This window comes from Pangasianodon hypophthalmus, chromosome 3 (genome assembly GCF_027358585.1).
Source record: "Pangasianodon hypophthalmus isolate fPanHyp1 chromosome 3, fPanHyp1.pri, whole genome shotgun sequence".
In the NCBI taxonomy this organism is placed as follows: domain Eukaryota; kingdom Metazoa; phylum Chordata; class Actinopteri; order Siluriformes; family Pangasiidae; genus Pangasianodon; species Pangasianodon hypophthalmus.
Window position 1 is genome coordinate 24,376,645 of NC_069712.1, and position 24,128 is coordinate 24,400,772.

Genomic DNA, 24,128 nt, shown 5'->3' on the forward strand with positions numbered 1-24,128 from the left:
ATTATAAATTATTTATTGCACTATTTGTTGTCACTCAGATTAGGATGGGTTCCCTTTTGAGTCTTCCTCTCAAGGTTTCTTCCTCATTCATGTCATCTCAGAGTTTTTCCTTGCCACCATCACCTCTGGCTTGCTCATTAGGGATAAAGTTATAAGTTGTATAAATTTATATATTTCTGTAAAGATGCTTTGTGACAATGGCCATTGTTAAACACGCTATACAAATAAAATTTAATTGAAGTGGTTATTTATTTATCTTGATCATAAGACAGTTGTCTTATGATCAAGATACATAAATAAATAACCTGTCCAACATCTGCAATAACTTATAATACAATCATGGAAAATATTCAATAAAAATGAATAATAAAATATTTATTGGTTTTAAACACATTATAAAGTGAACACATCTTAAAGTATGAACATTGTATACAAATATTCATCTTCAATAGCCAAAATCCATGTAACAAAGCCCATAAAATATGACAACAGAATATGTATATGGGTAATATAGGTAAACAAAGACAGGCTTCCTGACTGCTTTCTAACATCAAAGCACACGTGAGATTATAAATTTATTCATTTCAACAGCAGGTTTTTAGCATCTCTCAAACACTTTGTAGAGGTCAGGCAGGTTGGCTATATGGAGGACACTGCCATCTTCACTACAGTGTTTTGGTGGGATGAGAGAGCGCAATGCTTTGAAGAGAATGTGTTCAACTTTCCACTGCCAGCTCGCCTCTGCCTCCTACAAGAACATTCAGGTTAAATCAATTGTCCTTATTCATCACAGCTTCACAGAAATGAGCACACATTTGAGCACTCGGATTGACATAGGAACAAACTGTTTCTGATTCATGAAACTGGCACATTGACATCAAAACAAGCACTGATTTTAGCCTGACATGCATGGATGCAAGCTCCCTCCCACTAGCCCCCTATCTGCATATGCATACAACATGCCTTGCATGGAAAAAGGCCTAATTTACACAGGTGTTGTGAACAAGCCAATAAAAGGAAAACATTTAGCAGTTATACAGTTATACAAGTTGTGAACAAGCCAATAAAAGGAAAACATTTAGCAGTTGTACAAGTTCCAACAAAAGAGGAGAGAAGAAATGAGTGATGTCAAGTTAAAGGTCAAGTTAGAGGTTGCTGCAAATAAACTTTTTTTTTTGTTTTGTTTTGTTTTTTGGAAGCCACCAAATTGGCATAAAAGGTCTGCACGAAATGAAAACTTGAAATAAATTGTTAACGCAGTTGTTAACACAGTTTTGATTTAGGATGGTTCAAGAGGTTTGTCTTTTGCAATCTGATGTGCACAGTTAAGTTATATGCAATTTGGTATTTTTATTGTTATTAGTTATACTACTCTAACTTACTATTCTTATTGATGATACTGATATTGATTTTGGATATTTAACTGCAAATCTTGCATTTTTCAGGTTGTTAAAAAATAATCTCAAGTTTACATGAATTCTGATGCAAGTCTGACTGATAAGATATGCCAAAGATTAATATTAAATTATTAATGATTAAATATAGGATTACATAATATATATATATATATATATATATATATATATATATATATATATATATATATATATATATATATATATATATATATATATATATATAAATATATAATAATTTATAAGATAAGATTATAAATAAGGAAACTGTCAGTGGAATTTGTGTAAAGTAATTTTATGATCAGATTTGACCTTACGCAACTTTGTTTGCTCTTAAGTGAAGCATAAATGGCAATGGCCCTTATTTATCAATGAACTGCAGGGTCTGCTTACTGCAAGGTCTGTTCCTGCCTCTGGCTCCAGGGTGTACTCTTTTCTTATGGAATACAAGTAACTGCACTCTTTACTGAAGTCATGGAAACAATCCTTCTCGCTGTCCCAGTTCACCTGAATTACAAAAATAAATGGGTTACACTATGTACTGTAGAGTTAAACACACTTAATCAGTCAGTTTTAACCAGTAGAGGTCTCTGACCTCTGTGGCTAAGCGCAGGATGAACAATGGCAGACCCTCCATTGCAGGACTATAGTTATCTAGCAGAAGTGGTAGAGCAGTCAGATTCCCTTCCTAAAATGAAATGAAATAAAAGACATGGCAACACGATCATATGATAATCTAACTCCAGTCTTTAACGAGGCCTCCTACCCCCCATCAAGGGAGTAAATTTTAGTTAAGTGGAATGAATTTGTTTTGCTTTTTAGTTTTGATTGGGACCAATCTGGGGGAAAATGTACATTACAAGCCCACAACAAAAGAAAATGGATATAAAACAAAGGTAACTCACTGAGATGTTGCAGAGTTTTTAAAATAAAATTCAATGCTTTTTAATATCTTTTTAAGACCTGGCCAAATGAAAAGTAATACCGTGTTGAAACCAGAACAAACCCAAAGAAATTCAAATATGTATGCCAACCTGCAAAAGAAATGCCTACCATTCCATTTATAACCTAATCTACTTATGGAAAAACAACACTGCTGCCAAACTTTTAAAAAATGATAGGTTTACAACAGGACTGCTGTTAATAATGTCATTATTTTAACATTTTAAAACTTTGTGTGCCATCATCTCTACATGCTCTTCTCTGTTTTGAAGATGTGATAGCACAGCATCATTACAGATATTTTAACAGCAAACAATGGTTTGTGACTCTCCAAAAACCTGAAATTGTGATCAAATCACACTTAGCTAGCAAGGTTTTGGATGTCTTTATACAGACTGACTGCCTTTATTGCTGTTTGTTAAACTGGCTCTTAGAAAATAGCAAGGTTTTATTTATTTATTTTAAAATAAAAAAAAAAGTCTTTTATTCACAATGTACAAGAAAATCATGAAAATGTCTTTATAACATAAGACAGTGCTTAACGGGCTCTTCAATCACAGTTGAGTGCCTTAATCCAGTTTGTGGTCTCAACACATATTGTATCTAACCTCAAAACAGCTGCAACAGCTGCAACAATATTTTTCAGCATTAAAAAAGCGCAAAAAGTTACGTGACCCAGTCCTAGGTATGCAAGTACATGAAAAATGCAATAGAAATTATAGATACACAGAAAATGTAAAATGTGAAACCAAAAAAAGCACAAACAAAAGAAAAAAATTCAGTAGTTCAAGATATTACCGCATGTATTAAACCCCAGAATTGAATACCCAACAGTTAAAAAGCAAGGTATTTAAGACATTTTATGATCTCAGATTTAAAAAATGTATTTTAAGACTTTAAGAATACATGGCAACCCTGAAACAAGTCCAATGTTGCACAAATAAAGGATTATATGTATAAAAAGGATTATATGAACCAAAAGCTGATGGAGAAGTTTCAAATATTGGGCAGAAAAATAAAATACTCAAAAATAATGCAACTCACCCACCTCATCTATCTTCATGGAGAAATAATCTTCCAACATTTCAGCTTTTTTCTTCAAGAAATCTACTATATACTGGGCCAGTCCTTCTTTAGGCCCATCCTCCTCTGTCCAGCCACTTTCCTCCGAGTCCAGTGCCAAGATGGCCAAGTCATACAGAGGGGCTGGATTCTGTAATAAACATAGCTTGCATCCATACTCTTCTGCTCCAGGAAGAGAAACATTTTAATGGGCTCTTCCATATGGCAGTGGTGAAGGCACTCGGCTACTGATCAGAAGGTTCAGTAAGTACTGATCAGAAAGTTCAAAATCTGGCACCACCAAACTGTTGGGCTCTTAACTAACCCTAACTCACCGGTATCCTGTTTTCAGTCTCAGTTGTAGGTTGCTTTGATAAAAAATTTCCTCTTGATGATTTTATCAATATTATATTATCAATACAGTTCATCAGTGACAAACATTATTATATAAAATCCACCTAGTATTGTCCCTACTGCACAAACAAGAATGAGGAACAAAGGCAGAATGAGAAAAGGCAGAAACATGGATTTGAACATAGAAACATGGTAACCCAGTTGTTTTCCCAAAAATTTCATTGTCAACTTTTGACAAAATGTTCAGTTTACAAATGCAAAATGCCCATACACTTACCGACAACCAGAGGACACCGAAGTTACCAAAATCATACATCAAAATCTGGTAAAACAGCTCCTGACTGGGGAAAAATAAAATCATCTAATAACTGTGGCTTACATGAAGCATGTACATAATACACATTCTTGGATAACATTTATTTTACCCATTCATTTACAGGCTTTTTTAATTATTAGAGCTTGTTTAGAAGAACTACTAAACCAACTTAAGACCAGAAAGTCCCCCCCTTTTCTCTCTAATCTGGGCACCTGACAATTCCCACCCACCAGCCTCATCATGCTACAGCTACTAACCAGGGAGATTGAAGGCAAACACTTCCTCCAAGACACTAGAAGCCAGCCAACTGCATTTGCAGGGTAGTGTAAGACTCAGAGGAAAACACTATCTGCGCTCTTCCACATACATGATCTCACAGACAGCCATGACTGGCTCACGTCACTATGATTGACAGGGGAGAGATTTAAAAGGGCACAGCCAATTTTGCTCTCTTGGGTCCCAGCAACAGATAGTTGTGGCATAGTGGATAGGAACCTCCAGACAATAGGGTGAGTGTTTTTCTGTTGTGTCATTTGGAAGCCTAGGAGGCCTTTGCAATTAGCAATATTTAGAAAGAATTTTTTTACATTTTACCATGCAAAACAGATTCAATGTGGACTAAGTTTCTAACCTGAGTTTGGTGTTGTTTAACAGGTACAGTTTGGTGTGGTGTTGGACTAGAGACCACTGGGGATTGACGCATCCAACAAATGAATGATTATGTAGTATCTCCTGCAAACCTGTGAGTACAAAAACAGAAACTCTGGTGTTGAAGATGCACATGCTGCAATGGGTCATAATTTATAAACATGCTGTTCCAAAAAACAGCAACCCTTAGTCACAACTAAATGGTATGTACTATGCATTGCTCTACTATCTAACCTTTATGAGCTTGTTCTGTGATTTCATTTCGCAACTCCTTCACGCTGGTTAACCTGATGACCCGTCTACGGGGACTGCAGGCCAATGTCACATTCTCCTTTTCCTCGTCAACATCAACATGAGGCCGTTTCCTAGTACAGCAACAATCAGTGGATATTTGTGCATCACTCAGGATATGCAAATTTTTCCCACAGGACTGAAATATACCATGGTGGAGTAAGTTTGTACAGAAGACTTAGTGTGTTTTATATACAGATGGGTGTCAGATTAAAGGAAAACCCAACATAAAGTGGATTATTAAGGTGCTGGGCGACCACAAGCTGTCAGAATAGCTTCACTGCATTTTGGCATAGATTCTACAATATCTCTGAAATTGTACTGGAGAGATGAGCAGCGTATATTCCAAAATATATTGTCTCAATAGGTGATTTTGTTCCTCCTCTATACCCACTCTCTGGGAGGTCATATGCTCACATTTTTCCAAACCACTGCTATGCTGATGACACCCATCTCATCCTCTCCTTTCCTTCCTCATACACTCATGTTTCTGCACATATCTCAGCATGCCTTACAGACCTCTCCTCATGGAGACCTCTCCTCATGGAGATTATATTATATTATATTATATGTATACACTGTATATATATATATATATATATATATATATATATATATATATATATATATATATATATATATATATATATATATATACACACACACACACACAGATGAGCCATAACATTACAAGCACTGACAGGTGAAGTGAATAACATTGATTATCTTGTTACAATAGCACCTGTCAAGGGGACATATTAGGCAGCAAGTGAGCAGTCATTTCTCAAAGTTGATCTGTTGGTAGTGGGAAAAATGGGCAATAGTAAGGATCTGAGCATCTTTGAGAGCCAAACTGTGATGGCTAGGTGACTGGGTCAGAGCACCTCCAAAACGACAGGTCTTGTGGGGTGTTCCTGGTATGCAGTGGTTAGTACCTACCAAAAGTGGTTCAAGGAAGGATAACCAGTAAACCGCCGACAGTGTCATGGGTGGCCAAGGCACACTGATGCCCGTGGGGAGTGACGGCTAGCCCATCTGGTCCGCAGAAGGACATATGGGGGAACGAGGCATCACATATGCTTGCAGAATATACCTTACAGAATCTGCAAAGTTTTTTTTAAAGATCATAAAAATTGCATTTTTCATTTAATACTGCCCTGAATAAGCTATTTTACATAACAAATGTTTACATACCTACATCCACAATACACAATAATAACTAAATTTACACAAATTTACACAAGAACCAGGTGTATGTAAACTGTATTGTGCTGATCCAATGGCTGGTGGATCTAAGAGCACACCACAGCAACCTCCCAGAACAAGAACCAGTCTTCATCACAAAGGCAGACATCCAACAACGAGTCTCACATATGAAGTGGACAGGACCTGACATGATCCACACCTATGAGAAGGTTGAGAAGTACTAAAGGATGAATGTACAACTGGAACATATGTGAAAGTCCAAAATGGTCCCAGTGGTAATAGGAGCATTAGGGCCTCCTAAGGGCTCCCAAACTGGGAGAGTGGCTCCAGCAGATTCCAGTGTCTGTCCAGAAGAGTGCAGTCCTAGGAACAGCTAAGATACTGCGCAGAACCCTCAAACTCCCAGGCCTTTGGTGGACAACCCGAGCTTGAGGAAGACACCCCCCCTCAGGTAGGAGTGAGAGGGAGACCTCTCTCTCTCTCTCCATTTATATATATATATATATATATATATATATATATATATATATATATGCTGATTTGAGTATTTCAGAAATTGCTGGGATTTTTCATTTTGATTCTGTATAAATTCTAGAGACTGTTGTGTGTGATCAGCAGTTTCTGAAATACTTAAACCAGCCTGTCTGGTACCAGTATCTATGCCACAATCAAAGCCACAAAGATCACACTTTTTCTTCATTTTGATGTTTGATGTGAACATCACCCAAAGCTCTTTAGCGTTGCAGACTTGCATCTGCATTATTTTTTGCATTGCACTGTTGCCACATGATAGGCTGATTAGATAACTGCATAAATGTGCAGGTGTACAGGTGCTCCTAATCAAGTGGATGGTGAGTGTATATGACCAACGTACATGACATATTTAAAATAGCAAAGATGAATAAGTCGAGATAGACAAGAATAAGTTTATTTAATGTCATGCTGCATAGGGAGTCAGAAAGTATTCAGACCCCTTCATTTTTTGTACATTTTATTGGATTATAGATTTAAATTTAAAATTAATTAGATTTACTTTTTGGCCATTAATCTTCACACAATCATCTACAATGACAAAGCTAAAGCATGTTTTTTGCAAATTTAGATTAGATAATTTTGATAAGATTAGATAATTTTACAAATTTATTAAAAATCCAAAACTGAAATCTCTCCTTTAGTTAAATATTCAGACCCTTGGCAAAAGCACTCCAAACTTTGATTATCATGAGCTATCTCTGGAACTTGCCTGGAGTCGACTTGTGGCAAATTCAACTGAAAAGGCACACACCTGTGTGTATAAACCAAAAACCAAGCCATAAATACAGAGGAACTCTCCGCAGACCCCCAGGATCAAATGGTTTCAAGATCTTTGCAAGGGTTTAAAATTTCTAAAGCTGAATTTGAATGTTCCGAGGAGCACAGTGGGTTCCATCATTGTGAAATGGAAGAAGTTTGGAACCACCAGACTCTTCCCAAACTCAGTATCTACACTACAATGCTCTTGCTCAGGGAGGTGACCATGACAGAGCATCAGAATGGGAGAACCTGCCAGAAGAACAACCATCTCAGAAATACTCAATCAATCAGGGCTTTACAGTTGAGTGGTATTCATAAGCCACTCCTAAAATGCATATGGCAGGCACTTAAAGGACTCAGAGAGCATGAGGAAAAAGATTCTCTTGTCTGATAAGGGAAAAAAAAATTAACTTTTGAGCTGAACTCAAAGTGCTGTGTCTGGGGAAAAACCAGGTACGTCTCATCAACTGGCTAATGCAATCCGTTTGGTGAAGTATGGTGGTGGCTGTGGGGTGCCTCTCAGTGGCAGGGACAGGGAGACTGGTCAGAAGTGAGGGATGAATGCAACCAAATACAGAGAGGCCCTTGAAGAAAACCTGCTCCAGAGTGCACACAACCTCAGACTGGGGTAAAGGTTCACCTTTCAGCATGAAACCCAACAACTCAAATCATTGAGCAAAGACAATGCTAGCTTTGGGACATCTCCTTGAGTGGCCCAACCAAAGCCAAGACTTGAATTGAAGATTTGAACAAGCTCATATGACTTGAATTCTCCATCCGTAGAGAGACCTGAAGATGATTCCCATTTAAACTGACTGAGCTTGAATGGATTTGCTAGAAAGAATAGTGAAGTGTAGCCAAGTATGTGGTGTATACCCATACTCAGAATTTGTGCTCTGCATTTAACCCATCCAAGTACACACACACACACACACACACACACACACACAAGGAGCAGTGGGCAGCCTTTTTTTGCTGCGGCGCCCAGGGAGCAGTTGGGGGTGCAGTGCCTTGCTCAAGGGTCTCACCTCAGTCGTGGTATTGAGGGTGGGAGAGAGCGCTGGTCATTCACTCCCCCACCTACAATCCCTGCCGGACCTGAGACTCGAACCCATGACCTTCAGGTTCACCTTCGGGTTACAAGTCCGAGACTCTAACCATTAGGCCACAACTGATAGGAAAAATAGGAAAAATAGGAGAAATAGGAGAAATTTCCCAAATCCAGGTGCACAAGCTTGTATAGGAGACTGATAGCTGTAATTGCTGCCAAAGGTGTTTCTTACAATGTACTGAATAAAGTGTCTGAATATCTAATGAGAGATTTCAATTTTTGATTTTTAGCAAAATTGCAAAAATTGTCATCATGGGTTAGTAGGTGTGTAGTGGGTGTGTAGATTGATGGCAAAAATGTACATTTAATCCATTTTAAATTAAAATGATAACTAAATGTTTCCTATTATAAAGGACTCTATAATTCTGCCCCAGGAATTGTCTGATCAATATTTTTTTCATAAATATACACTATATGGACAAGAGTATGTGGACATCCCTCCTAATCATTGAACTCATGTGTTTCAGCCATACCCATTGCTAGCAAGTGCATAAAAACAAGCACACACACTCCACAGAAAACATTAGCAGTAGAATGGGTCATACTAAAGAGCTCAGACATGCCTTAAACATAGCCCTGTCATAGGATCCCACCTTTGCCACAAGTCAGTTAGTTAAATTTCTGCCCTGCTAGATCTGCTCCAGTCAACTGTTAGTGCTATTACTGTGACATGTAAGCAGCAACAGCTCAGCTATGAAGCAGCAGACCACACAACTTCACATTACATGGTGCTGAAGTGCGTAGTGCATAAAAAAACTATCCTATTGATGTTGCATCAATCAGAGTTCCAAACTGCCTCTGGAAGCAACATCAGCACAAGAAATGTACATAAGGATCTTCAAGAAAGGAGTTTACATGGCCAAGTAACTGCACACAAGCCTAAGTAAACTATACATAATGCCAAGCATTTCTACCTAACGGAATGCATAGCGCCAACAGTAAAGTTTGGTGGAGGAGGGATAATGGTCTGGGGCTTTTTTTTCCAGAATTTTGGCTAGGCTTGGCTAGCCTTAGTTCCAGCGAAGGGTAATGTTAATGCTACAACATACATAGACATTTTACAGAATTAAGGGTGCTCTGATTGATCGGTCACCGATCATAATCGGCCGATAACCGCTTTGGGAAGTTTGATCGGCGGTCTCTATAAAAGCCGATCCAGAATGGCCGATCGGATGACGCAAAACTTGCGAGACAAATTTTTATGCGCTGCTAAAATGGCTTCACTGGTCTGGCAATTCTACAAGGTGTGTGAAAAAGACAATACATTAGCAATCTGTAATGTGTGTACCAAGCAAATCCCACGAGGCGGGAAGCACCCAAAACATTTCAACACCACCAACCTTATCAGACATTTGAAGGTTAGTCATGTAAACGAATATGAGCAGTTTTCAAAGTTGACTAGCGCTAAAAGAGAGCGGGACAGTTCAGCAACTCAAGCGCCACTCACTCAGCTGTCGGTTACAGAGAAGTTTCAACGACAGCAACCCTACTGCAAGGACAGTAAGAAGCATAAAGAAATATCACACAAAATAATGGAATTCATATGCCTTGATCATCAGCCGCTGTCTATTGTGGAAGACGAAGGGTTCCGGGGACTCATGTCCTACTTGGATTCAAGTTACACTATGCCAGAGTGTAAATATTTCATTGATGTGTGCCTGCCGCAGTTATACCAAACAGTGTTTACACATGTAGACAGCCTTCTGAAGGACAACATAACATCAATTAGTTTCACAAGTGACATTTGGAGTGCGAGTGCCCTATGCAGAAACGTGCCCTATGTGCTCATGGAGCTGATTATGACTTATCCTCCATGTTCACCGGCAGCCAGTGGAAATTAGTGGAAAATATGATTTCGCTACTTGCCCCATTTGAAGAGCTCACGCAACAGATCAGCTCATCAACTGCATTGGCTGCAGATGTTATACCATCCATCAGAGCTTTAACTTGTCTTCTTGAGAAGACCGCAGAGACTGACCATGGTGTAAAAACTTCGAAAGCCACATTGTTGGAAGCGGTCCAGAAAAGATTCCGTGACAACCTGAGCGCTTGTATAGCATCGCTACAATCCTCGATCCGAGGTGAGAGAACTTAATTTACACACTCTTCACATTCGTGTGTGTAGCTGTGTCGCTGTCAGAGCGAATTGAAAATGTCTTGAAAACGTTTAAATTCAGAATCGATCACTAAATTTGCTGTAAAAATAAGCACTTGGAAGAATTAATAATAAGACTGCAGATAAAAAGCATATTTTTTGGAGTATGCTAGGCTGACAAATCAAAACAAGAGCCAAGCATAACCTTAAAATGCATTAAATAATAGTAAATTTCTTATTTTATATTTTCTTTTTTTCTTATTTCTCTGTGCTGTCGCATATTTCTTGTCTAAAATGGAGCAACTGTAACCCAATCACTAAAGTATTTCTGATTATGATTTTTGATAAATTCATATTCAATTCAAATAAATTAATCAATGTTTTGTTTTCTTGTTAATAAAAAGGTATAAAGACAGATATTTCCCTGACGCACTCAAGCCACAGATACGTGGGCTGCTTTCTGATGTCCTGGCCACTGGACTGGAGCAGCCGGATGGTGAGGCGAGTTTGGCTGCAAGTCCGAACCCCCAGACAAAGTACCACGAACTGGCTCCTTGCATGCTATGTATGCTGAGTTGTTTGATGGAGATCGGGAACATGGTGGCAGTGACATCAGCACTTCAGTATCATTGCAGTTGAACCTCTACCTATCAGAGCCAGTTATCCCACAAAGTGGACAGCCACTTGTTTTTTGGCAGAACAATAAAAGCCGCTTTCCAGCTCTTGCACAAGCAGCATGAACCTACCTCTGTGCCCCATGCACAAGTGTTGATAGCGAGCGACTTTTTAGCACAGCAGGAAATATTATAGGAACAAGCCAAAAATGCGGAGATGCTTATATTTATAAAGAAAAATCTGCCACTGATGCTTAAGAAGTAAGCTTCGGGAGATATTAATTTACTAATTTGTATCCACCCTCTCTCTTTCTCTACCTCACTCTCCCTCTCTCTACCTCTCTAAAAGCCCACAAAATCTGACTGAGCTTCCCAGAAAAAAAACAACTACCCCAGAATTTATCATTGATTCATGGATGCAAAAGCCATCGTGATAATGCAGCTGTGGTTCTGTTAGTGTCAACTGCATTTCTTCTTGCCATCCCAAGAGATGTGAGGGCTGACTGACTTGAAACAATATTTTGGCTATAGCCCTTTTTTTGTTGCAGTTTTTAGTCTAACGTTTAAGCAAAATACTGTTCGGTCTTTAATTTAATTTAATTTAATTTATTTTTTATATATTCTACAGGAAAGTTGTACTTGTCAAGCTTTAAGCTGTTCCCAATTACTAACCAAGCACAGGCTGTAATGTTTTGTTGATATGTTGCACATGTTGCTTGCCAATAAATACACAGTTGTCAAATCATGATACTATCTCTTCTCTTAATTTTAATACACATTGTGTATTACTTAATACACATTGTTGTTAAACATAGTTTAACAAATAATGCTACATGATAAATAGAAGGCTTCTAATAGACCCTGTAATCGGTGATCGGTATCAGTATCGGACGATTCAGCTTCCAGTGATCGGGGATCGGTGATCGGCCCCAAAAATCCTGATCGGAGCACCCCTATACAGAATTGTACACTTCCAACTTTGTGGCAACAGTCTGGGGAAGGCCCTTTCCTGTTCCATCATGACTGGCCCCTGTGCACAAATCAAAGTCCATAAAAACATGGTTTGACGAGTATGGTGTGGACGAACTCCAGTGGCCTGTAGAGACCCCAGACCACATCTGCACTGAACACATTTGGGATAAACAGGAACGTCAATTGCGAGCCAGGCCTTCTCATCCAACATCAGTACCTGACCTCACAAATGTTCTTTTGACTGAATGGGCACAAATACCCACAAACTTGACATTAATACCCATGGTTTTGCAATGGGATTTCCAACATGCTCATATAGGTGTGATGGCCAGATGTCCACATACTTTTGGCCATATAGTGCTATATTTTAGAAAAAATATAAGCTACACTCTCAAAAAAAATGCTATCTAGCACCTTAAAAGGGGAAACATTATGTTGAATGTTCAATAAACACTACAACAAAGGGTTTCCTTTTCAGAAAAGGTTCGAAGTAAAACCTCTTCAGAAGGTTTGACACATTAACCATTTAAATACATTTTTTTTGTCTTAAGAGTGTGGGTAAGTAACTCGCCTTACAACATGTACCTGTACGTATTTTGATCATGATTAAGGAGATTTAAACTGTTCATTACAATAGAAATTAGAGAGCACCTAATGCTTACACGACACCAATATCAGAACTCTTTTCTCTGATCCAATACTGGCACAGTTAATGTTAAGTTATGCTAAACAGAAGAAGCATGATGATGGCATGCTTGAGGATAAGTTAATTTGTATGCTCTTAGTTAAGTCAGTCAATATGCCTTAATAGCGTCAAATGAATCAATTCTCAGGATTGGATTGGTGCATCCCTAAAAGATATCTACAGTCTCTCATATTTTGATGTCATATTTTTGTTTGCAAAATTTCATCCTGAAGAAAGACATGCTTATATTGTACAATTTAAAATGAGGCAGCTTCTGTCTATTTAAAAATTATTAAAAAGTACAACATTTTTAAAAATTGGAATATTGCCTTGACTTACCACTACAACCTTTAACGACATTCATCCAGTAGCATTCATACTCACCTCAGGGGAGCCTCTGACTGGACATGTGCACTATCAGTCTGCATGCTGTTTGCAGCACTGGCCAGGAACTTCTCAGGACCATCACTCATTTCTGCTTCAAAATTAGCAGTAGCTGGGATAGGTTTTGGAAGACTTGCAATGAGGCAGGGAACTGAAGAAATGTTATTTGCTGGCTGTAGAAAAGCATCTAGTTTTTGGGCCTTGCTGTCAGTTCTCACCATTTGATTGGGACAGTTACGATCACTGGGGTCAGCTGTTGAACTGCTTGAGCTTTTTACATCACTGACAGATACTGACACCCCAGGAAGTAAAGTCTAGTGAGAAAACAAAGGAGTATGATGCATTATTAACTTCATCACAATAATACAGAAACATGCAGTTACAGATGTTTTTTTTTTTGTATACCTGTGTAAAATAAGTGCGGGAAGAATTGGAGCCAAGTAGTTTACTCTCAATGTGTTTCTGAATGCTTCCAATGATACAGTCTTCATGGAGGAAGTGCACTTCATGCTTCGTGGGATGCACATTCACATCAACATTATGAGGTGCAATTTCCAAACTAAGGAATAAGAGGGGAAAAAAAAAAAAAAAAAAAAAACCCATAATGGACTATTACCTGTGTACCTGTACATATTTTGATCACGAGGTTTTTTCTTCATAAATTACTCAACTTTGATACTGTTAGATAAAGTCAGCTAGCTAGTTTTTTTAAGCATTGAAAAAATCCACTAAGTTAACTGAATATTTTGAATCAAACATTTATACATTTAAAGGAAAATCAGCAAAAGTAGGAAAACCCATCTTTTGTTTAAAAAAAGTACGTGCAATAAAACTAAATTATCCATATATCAGCTTTACATGTTAAATTTACTAATAATGCATACTGATTTGAAATATTGATCTGATTTTGCAATCATTAAATGCAATCATTGTAATCATTCAAAGAAATCTATGAAGAATTCAGCATATTTTTGGCCCACAGACCTGAGAGCTTAATAATGGGTAAAAACACACAAGGGCTCCATTAGCAAATTATACAGTTTAAAAGGTAAAGAAAAAGTAAAGCAAAGAAACAATGAACATTGTTTCAAATATCTATTTTTAATATCTAGATCTAGATTTTAATATGTCCACCACAACTAGTTTGTTGCAACACAAAAAAGAAACAATATTTTTATTGTATATGGGTGAAAAATTTTGCAGAGCCTGTAAAGTAGTGTAAAGCCTGTAAGCTTTTTTTTTAACCAGCTCTGCAGCCTAACTGCTAAAACATCTTTTTTTATAATGGTTTAAGGTATGGTTAACAATTCGAAAAAGCTTGGTGTAGCGCGTAACATGACGACTGCTGTTGCTTACCAGCCCGTGGTCTTTTGGGGTGGGGGGGACACCCATTTAAACCAGTTGTGACTGTGTGCTCATAATTTACAGTTTATCATTATTACACTTTTCTTATGAATCTGACCAAAATAGGCTAAAGGATACAAACTGTACATTATCTTATAATATTTTGTTGGGTAATGATTAGAAGGTTGGAGTAATATGTCCACTGCTGTTACTTAGCAACCCGTTATCAGCAGAAAGTGAGTTGATGATCAGTAACAACATATATAAGCACAGCAAAAACACTTTTCAATGCAGTTAAATCAGATTGTGTAGTTGGAAACTGTTTTATGAAATGATTAGTTTAAGTATGATATTCTCTAGCTTTTGAAAATAAATCACCGCTGTAGCAGTTTTGAGGTGTTGTGTTTAGCAATCACATGATCTACAGATCTGATTAAGTAAATACCTGAGATAAAGAAAAGGATGTGTGTTTTTGGGAAGATATGCTGTATAAACGGTCTCAATTGCTTTCTTCAAGGCACTGGATTCCACTAAACGATCTGTAAAACATCTCACAGTCATATCTACTGCTAGTACAGTCAGTACAGTTTAGTACAGTAAGAATGTTAATAAATAAGACATCTTAAGACATCATAAACTATACAGGCGCTCATAAACTATCATGAAAAGAGTGCAGGGAATACACACGGTTGATGAACAGGATGAGGATACACTTCTTGACAGAGTAGTTGGCATTTGAGATATAACCCTTCAGTCTGAAAGCAAGCTTCTGATCCTCACACCCCACTTCCATCAACTCCCTGTAAATAACATGACACAAGCCTTTAAAAGAGATTAGTGTTTCCCTTCCCAAGTTATGTTATTTTGCAATAGCAGGAATTGAATTTGCCTTTTACAAATCTAAAAAATGCTTTTCCTCAGAGTATATCACCACTAAACCAGTATGTGTTGTGTTTTAGTATGCGTAAATGTGTTTCTTGACCTGTAACAATCGTAATTTCATTTCCACTTTTCATTTAAATTTTATCATAGAAAACTGGTGTTTTTATTATTCTTGTGTGTTTTGGTGATTTGAAAGATTCCATTTTTCCCGTCTTTGTTCCACTCCCTGAATGAAGAAAAATGGAAAGCCTTTTCCTGCATGGAGGAAAAGGCTTATCAAGAAGTATAAACAGTGTAACACAGTCCTGCACAGCTCAATAGTCACCTCACTTGGTACAATGCATACCATGAGAATTTTTTGTCAGATTTATTTCTGTACAACTGGCACACATGAGCAAGGTGGATGCAGTTTTCAGAGTCAGGAGCTACAGTTGCTCTCCACCAACTGCACAAGCCCGGAGACAACTTCATGTCAGCTTATTCTGGCGCTAATCTCAGGGTGGAACAATCAAATTTTTTCTTTTTAGATCTTAACTTGTGTGAAAGTGTTGATGACTCTAAATATTACAAAATATTTTACATAAAATGGCATAAATGTCTAAAATTTATCAAGCAGAGATAAAAAATTTGGCCATAACCTTTTGGTCTAACAATTTTCATTGTCAGTTCCAGTACTCAGACATGGGCAAACATTATCACAAAAAAGACCATAGTTAATTAAAGTGCTTTTACTATTTTAATACCTGCTTAGTGCTACTCCAAAAACCACCCGAATGTTGTCCAAAACTGAGGCAGTGGTGAAAGTCTTCACATCAGCCACCATCTCTCCTTGCTGAAACAATACAAGAGAATTATTTTTTTATTACTCAACAAGCTACACAAATATACAACAATGAATATTCTCAACAAAGAACATTTTTACCTTTTTGACAGTAAAGCTTTTCCCAGAATTGTGAACAGCATATCTGTGAGGGTATAAATTATAAAGCTTACAGATGGATTTACATAACTTTTTGTTGATCCAATTTGTGAAATAATGCATCAAAATGGACTAACCTACTTACTACTTCCACAATCCTGGAGTATTCTTCACTGGGGCTTTTAAGGGCTTTCCTTCGGGTTTGTACATTATAGAACAGGTCTTCTACCTATGAGCAGTACAAATCATTATTCATATACTTATCATACTTATTGTGAACAGACATTCTGCAAATAAACAGGTGTCAGTCATAGCTGGTCACATTAGTTAAAGTACATTTAAATTAGGGCTGGGCAAAAAAATCAATTTTTCGATTAATTAACACTGCTTTCTCCTGAAGTCCAATGACTTTGCCACTTTCTTTAAGGAAAAGATTAGATTACACTTTCTAATTTGGTTAAGATTAGAAAAGTTCCTGTAGCTTATCTTGTCCAGCAATCCCACCACCTGCCCACTGGATATTGTTCTTTCCACAATGTTCACATAACTTCCTCCCTTTCATCTCTTCTACCATTAATGGCTCCATAACATCTGGTGTACAAAAGCCTTCAGGGCTTACTCCCAAAACCCACTCTTGATACCTAGACTGAACTGCTGCAACTTGCTCCTGGCAGGGCTGTATCTGCATGCCATCCAATCCCCACAACTGATATAAAATGCAGCTGCACAACTTGTTTTCAACCTCCCCACATTCTCCACCATCACCCCCATTGCTACACGCTCCATCCACTGGCTTCCTGTAGCTGCTCACATCAAGACTTTTCTCTGTTCTGGCACCCAGATGGTGGAATGAACTCCCCCTGGCTGTTCAAACAGCTGTGTCACTGGCTTTCTTCAAACAAAGATTAAGATCTGTCTTTACCAAGCACTTGATTTAAGCATCTATTATTATTTAAAAAAAATATATATCATTGTCTTGCATTCCCCAGCAGGGTTTTTAGACTAATGGCTCTCCTGGACCTTGAGCTAGTCAGCTGGTGAACTAGCACTGAGAACATGTTTTTGATAGACTACAAAGCACTTCTGGTTAAGGGCATCTGCTAAATATTGTAAATGTAAATACCATTACTACAAAATGACAGCTTTGACTTTTATTTGCACTTGATCAGCATATCTGAATATCTGATCTGTTTTTTTTTTTTTTAGGATTTACTCTACTGCGAGGTCACTGTGGACGTGGATTCCCTGAGCATGTCTTTAAGGTACACCGCACGCCAGCTACTGAACCTAAACAGGAACTTCTATTTGGCGAGTGACACTTATGAGCTTTGCCATAATACTGGAATATTGCAACCAAAGCGCTACATACATCGCTCTTCAAGACCCAGTTTTATCCATTCGTCTTCTCCTGCCATCTCTGTTCTGATATTTCGGCGTAAAGCTGAGAGACTGTTTTGTACTGGCCTTAACTTGAACAACTTGTCAGGACTTCCTCGCTCGGAGTTTCCCCTGTTACCCTCTGTGTCCGTGAGTCCGGTTAAAGCGGCGTTATTTAATGCACGCTCTGTGAATCACAAGGCTCTGCTTTTGTCAGACATTATCACAGGAAAAAAAAAAAAAAAAAAAAAACAGGACCTTGTGTGCTTAACAGAAACATGGCACAGACAGGGTGATGGTCTCCTCTTTAATCAAATTACCCCCACGGGCTATGGGTTGTTTGATCTCTCGTGACTCTCTGGCAGAGGTGGGGGTATTATGGTGATTCATAACCTACAACACAATATAAGCCCAGTGTCAGTACCACAGTTTACTTCTTTTGAGTGCCTCGTTCTGAATGTCTCTGCCCCTGTCACTACCATCATCACTACAGTCTATAGACCTCCAAAGACTAATGAAGCCTTTTTGTCTGAGTTTGCTGAATTGCTGTCTATGCTGTGCCTCAAGTTTAAGAGGATTCTCATCTTGGGGGACTTTAACATCCACATTGACTCAAAAGACTCAAAGGACTTTCTGTCTTTATTGGAGTGTTTTGATTTAATTCAGTTTGTTGACTGTTCTACACACAACAGGGGTCACACATTAGACCTAGTTATTGCAAATGGTTCTTTTGTGTCTGAGCTTTCCTCTGCTGATTTAGGTCTTTCTGACCATCTAGCTATCTTTTTTAATATGGAATTACCACACACAAATGTCTCCTCAAATCGTACTATAAAATTTCACAAATGGAAATCCATTGATCTGCCGGATTTCACTAACTTTCTTACTTCTTCCTTAAGTTGATTTTCTCCATCAGATCCCCTTGATGACAAAATTTCTCTGTTAAATAATGTTCTCATATCTGGTTTAGATTCCTTTGCTCCTTTGAAGTCACGGACCATTTCCTTTTTGCATTCTGCTCCTTGGTATAACGACAATCTGCGCTCAATGAAGGCAGCTTGTCGTAAACTGGAGCGCAAATGGCATCGTTCTGGCTTGAAAGTATATTACCAGGCTTGGAAAGACCACTTGCAAGATTATAAAGCAGATACGTTTATCCACCAGGTCTCATTATTTTTCCCAGATAATTGCTGACAACCAAAACAATCCCAGACAACTTTTTCATACTTTAAATAGATTGCTCAAGTGTAACTGCTCCACCAATTTGCCTATTTCAACTGAGCTTTGTAACAAATTTTTTGACGTTTTTAGTACCAAGATTGACAATGTTCGTAAATCCATTCTTACTACTCATTCTGTCACTCCTGCTTTTCTGGCACCCCTCTTTCAAATTTCTCTCCAATTGACCATGTTACTCTAGGTAATGAAGTATCACGTATGAAGGCTACCACGTGCACTATTGATCCTATACCAACTAGTTTATTTAAATCAAGTTTTGCCTTTTTGCGCCCTATAGTAATTAGTATAATAAATGACTCCCTGTGCACTGGTGTTGTGCCAGCAGCATTTAAAATTGCCGCTGTAACTCCAGTACCCAAAAAGACTAGCATTGACTTGGATAACTTTAACAACTTTCGTCCTATATCTAACCTTCTGTTCCTTTCAAAAATCCCAGAACACACTGTTGCTTCTCAGTTACACAATCACCTCATTGCTAGCAATCTTTTTGAGCCCCTTCAATCCAGCTTCTGTAAACTCCACAGTACAGAAACAGCTTTAGTTAAGGTCACTAATGACTTGTTAATAGCTTCTGATTCTGGTTCTCTTTCTATTCTCACCCTTCTTGATCTCAGAACTGCATTATCCCACCTCCCCACATAAAACTAACTCAGTCCAAACAGGGCTTATAAGTCTCATATTTATCATTATTGGAAGAAATGTAGTTATTTACTGAGATCAGTGTCCCTTGGTTTCCAGCACAAGGTTTCGCTGGGGCTTTCAGTTTCCCATCACAGTAGCTTGCTCTGTGCATAAAAAAAGCAATGAGAATTTGGTGAGTTGATATTTTAAAGTAGACATTAAGCCAACTGAGTGTGATGATATTGGTGTTCCATACCATCACATTATGTTATAATTTGCATATGATTCTGTATGCATTTATATTGCATCATTATACCTGAGGCATGGGAATTAAACAATCCTGCAGCAACAGCAGTCAGATCATTTAAATAATTTTTAACATGTGACTGGTCATTAAAGGTAAACAAATTTCTCATTTTGTATTTGCAAAGGCTTGTCTTACGAAGCTGGCTCAATGTAATGGATCCTAACAAGTTTCAATCCAGCAAATGCAACTGTGGTTGTCTAATGACTCTGGTTAAAAACTCAAGTCTCTATTGGGCTCAAGGACTAAGCCACCCAAACTTTTTTTTTTTGCTTCCACATCTTTACATTCAGATTCCAATTATGCGTCAGCTCACACACACATGAAATTGGAGAAATTCTGGCAGATCGGTCACTCCCAGAAAGATTCACCATATATGCCATTTAAACTCAACAGTTTGCAGCCTGCTTTGTTTTGATCATTAATCATGAAACATAACCAGGCATAACCAGGCCTTAAGATTTTTGCATGAAAGCTCACAGCCACATATGTACTGAAAGTCCAAGTTCAGACAAAACTAAGTTCAAAGATAACCAATTAGTCTAGCACCATTAGACAGACACCAAGTTTAAAATAATGTATCTGCCCTGGGTAAATAAATGAAGAAAAATGTACTACACATGAAGTTGCACTCACCGGTAGGCACATTTTCCATCTGCTGTTTTTGTGGTAATTGTAACATGGGCTACATGGCTTATGCTGGCAAGTGCCTGCCATAAATAATGAAAGAATTAATTAGCTTCTTGCAATGCAACATAACAAAAATGTCTTTCTTAAAAAAAAAAAAAAAAAAAATACATAACTTAAAAAATAGAAAGAAACTTCCTGTAAATGTCAGTTCAGTTCCAGTATTGCTTACTCAAGTTTTACTAATTGGCTTCTTTCACTGTAGTTCATAAATGCAAAACTAGTCATATCTCAACACTAATAGAAATCCATGATATTATCATACTTCTCCTCTGAAACCGTAAGTTGAAATAGATGCAAGATCCTCAAAAGTCTGAAGCTTGCTTGTTGTAAACCTCTCACAAACAATTTCCAGGTCTTCTTTCTGCCAAACACACAGTGGAAGGGGGAAAATGTAACTTAATTTTATATGACAAGACAAAAGTTACAAAAAAAAAAAAAAAAAAAGAAGCAAATCAACAGAAAAAAATAGCTTGAAATAAAGTGACATCTGACAGTTATAACATGTATGTATTCAGTACATGCAGTAAGGAAAGAGGACATATTAAATCAAAAGGAGAGATGGGAGATGGCACAGCACTAGACATGGCACCGATCCAATACCCAGTACTGGTATCAGGCTGATACTAGCCAAAAAAAAAAAGGGACTAGATTAGTACAAGAAATTTAGTTTTGGAACTGGAATATTTACATATAGAGAATTGACTATTTTTTTCTTTTTATTAGAATTCATTTTATTATATTTGTACACTTATACTTTATAAGATTTATTATGTATCATGCCATCTCTAGTGGGTATACAAGTATATTTGTGTGATGTGGTCCAACACAAAGCCAAATTGATTATTTTCCAATAGCAGTGAGTATTGTAGTCTTCTAATACCACAGCAATTTGCATTCAATCTACAATTGCATTTTTATTAATTAAAGAAACACGTCATTTTTTTAAAATCCATTTATAGCTCAACATCTGCAAAACATGGTATTTCCTGTTATCAATTATGTTATGGCAGCTAAAGCAGTCTTCTCCTCACTGGCATGCCCCTTTCCCCCCACTTTGCTGAAATGAATAAGAAAAAAACAAATTCAGCTCATCACATCATATATGTTATATGCTCCTCTCTAGGAGGCATAGAGGATCTCTCTCTATTAACAGTTTACCTACTGGCCATATAAATATACATTTGTGATATTACTGACCGTTGTGTTAAAGCACCTCCAAACCACAGTGCAGTTTGCAATATCAAGGCCAGAGTTAATTTAACACACACATTTCAAAAGGGACCACTCTCACTGTTGTAGCTATATGTTGTATAACATATGTGATGTGAGAGACTGTGACCATCGTCATTTCCAAATACAAACCCGCCCCATAGTAGACTCCCATCCCCAACACTGATTGACAGGTTTCTGTGTAAGGCATCGGAAAGGCAAAGGGAATTGCGATTCCATTTGAATTTTGGCAGGCTCCATACGCGACGCCGACGAAATGAAATAGCAAACGGCGTAATTGCTATTTCGATATGACAGCTCCATAACTCGTAAGACATGGGAAATCTGGCAGACATTATACGTTCGTGTAAACGAAAATGCAAATGGTAATACGCGATTTGCATTTGAATTATGTCACAATTTATGCGTCTACAAATAGGAAACGCAATTGCATTTGCAACTGCTTTTGAAATTTGTCCGGAAAATACTTCCATACCCCACCTCCAACCAATAAAAGTAAATGAAAACGCCCCCTTAACTTGAAATTCCTACTCGTTAACGGGGGGTAGTTTTCATAACTACAATGCTGTTTTCGTATAAAAAGAAAAAATCCCCATTTACGGAGCGACGTCAAATAAACATGATGCATCATATATAAACAAGGTAGCACTTCTTATCTTTAAATGGAGTTATGCTGTATATACAAATATTTGCTTTAGGTCAACATATAGACATATTCGCTTGTTAAATCTAAAACACTGACTATGCAGTTCGCTGTTTGAGGAGGTAAATGTACATCACACTGACGGGTAGCTGACTAGCCTGTTGCTAACAAAAGACTAACAAGGAGGCGTCCATGATTTTTTTTTACCCCCCCCCCGAACGTGCCGGGGTTGAAAATGAAAGCGGGATGATAAAGTGGCCTTACCCTAATTCCAGAGCCATTATCCTGAATCTGGATCAGCTTCAGTCCTCCCTCTTTGACAATCACCTGAATGTTGGTGGACTTTGCATCCAGACTGCAAAATTAATGATATCCATAAATAAATATATATCTTGGTTGTTTTCTAAAGCTGGGGTGAATATCCTGCAGTTGCTGCATAGATGTAACTACTATAGTTACGTCAGCGTAATAACTAGACACGCCAAATAAAAACATCAAGCTGAGGCTCTGGCACAGTGCATCTCACCAGTTCTCAATCATTTCTTTAATCGCATTAGCAGGTCGTTGAATGACTTCTCCAGCAGCAATGCGGTTCACAACGGTCTCATCCAGCCTCCGGATCACGCCTGCCATAATGCCTTACAGCCACTGTCTCGGGATTTTATTAAAACTTTACTAAAATTGTGTATATTTAGTCCATCGTGAACAAGTCGTACTACCTAAAAGGCTATTAGAGAGCGACCTAAATACTTAAATAGGCCACAAAATTTATTTTCATACGTCAACTGTGGTATATAAGTTACGGCTGTATAGTTTACTTTCTTTATAATCGGGAGAAACAACTTTCTACCTAAGTGGGTCCTTCTGATTCCTCCAATCAGATTATGGGAGAGTCTGTCAGACGCTCGAGTTTCCCGCCCAAATGATAGTGATTGCTGTGTCTCAATTCGCCTACTATCCGTACTAAATAGTATACGAGATTATAATTAGTATGTCAAAAATCATATTGAAATGAGTATCCGGACGGTTTGCATCGCCGAATTTGTGAAGAAAAAGTACATACTGTGTACTTTCTTTTCTTTTCTTTTCTTTTTTTTCTTTTTTTTCTTCTAATACATACTATGTACTTTTTCTTCACAAAAAGACTACATAACTTTAGTGCATTTTAGGCGAATTGAGACGCAGGGGATGTCTCTCTAGCTCCGAGGCGTGTGTTAAAAAAAAAGGATCAATTTTGTGAGCCATAACAAGAATGTGTGTCTCATTATACGGTACCTTTAACTCAAAAGCAATTTGTTTTGTTGCCATCCCATCTGGCATAATAATGTTGTACAAAGGCTCTCAACGTTTGGTGTCGACAGTGTTAAGAATTGGCCCTCTAACAGCGCTATATCATATTTATTACACTGTCTATAAAAGATGGAATGATACGTTTAAAGATTAAATATTAGTAGAGTAATAGCATAAAGGCACATCTTTTGCTTATTCACA

At 37.8% G+C, this 24,128-nt stretch overlaps 1 protein-coding gene across 2 annotated transcripts; it reads right to left on the reverse strand.

The window, feature by feature from the left end:
* Nucleotides 1-360: 360 nt before the first annotated feature.
* mlh1 (mutL homolog 1, colon cancer, nonpolyposis type 2 (E. coli)) lies at nucleotides 361-23,512 on the reverse strand. 2 transcript variants are annotated; one of them, XM_034302677.2, is made up of 19 exons: nucleotides 23,164-23,508; nucleotides 22,902-22,992; nucleotides 21,027-21,125; nucleotides 20,711-20,784; nucleotides 19,862-19,934; nucleotides 16,671-16,762; nucleotides 16,537-16,579; nucleotides 16,358-16,446; nucleotides 15,420-15,532; nucleotides 15,178-15,271; nucleotides 13,794-13,947; nucleotides 13,389-13,702; nucleotides 4,972-5,102; nucleotides 4,721-4,829; nucleotides 4,051-4,114; nucleotides 3,406-3,570; nucleotides 2,011-2,103; nucleotides 1,809-1,922; nucleotides 361-748 (listed from the first exon to the last, which is right to left on the reverse strand). In XM_034302677.2, exons 1-19 carry the CDS (start codon nucleotides 23,268-23,270, stop codon nucleotides 599-601), a joined length of 2,169 nt encoding a protein of 722 aa, XP_034158568.1. In that variant the 5' UTR covers nucleotides 23,271-23,508; the 3' UTR covers nucleotides 361-598. The 2 variants fall into 2 exon arrangements, 1 of the variants encoding a protein (XP_034158568.1); XR_004577819.2 differs by having other exon boundaries at nucleotides 724-748; nucleotides 3,402-3,570; nucleotides 23,164-23,512.
* Nucleotides 23,513-24,128: the final 616 nt, after the last annotated feature.

What these genes read in the sequence shown, in the direction of transcription:
- mlh1 (XM_034302677.2), bottom strand. Translation starts at nt 23,270, where the DNA reads ATGGCAGGCGTGATCCGGAGGCTGGATGAGACCGTTGTGAACCGCATT. An exon ending in AAAGAAATGATTGAGAACTG is followed by an intron (nt 22,993 to 23,163) that starts GTGAGATGCACT and finishes TTAATTTTGCAG; the next exon opens with TCTGGATGCAAAGTCCACCA. An exon ending in CACAGAACAAGCTCATAAAG is followed by an intron (nt 4,830 to 4,971) that starts GTTAGATAGTAG and finishes TTGTACTCACAG; the next exon opens with GTTTGCAGGAGATACTACAT.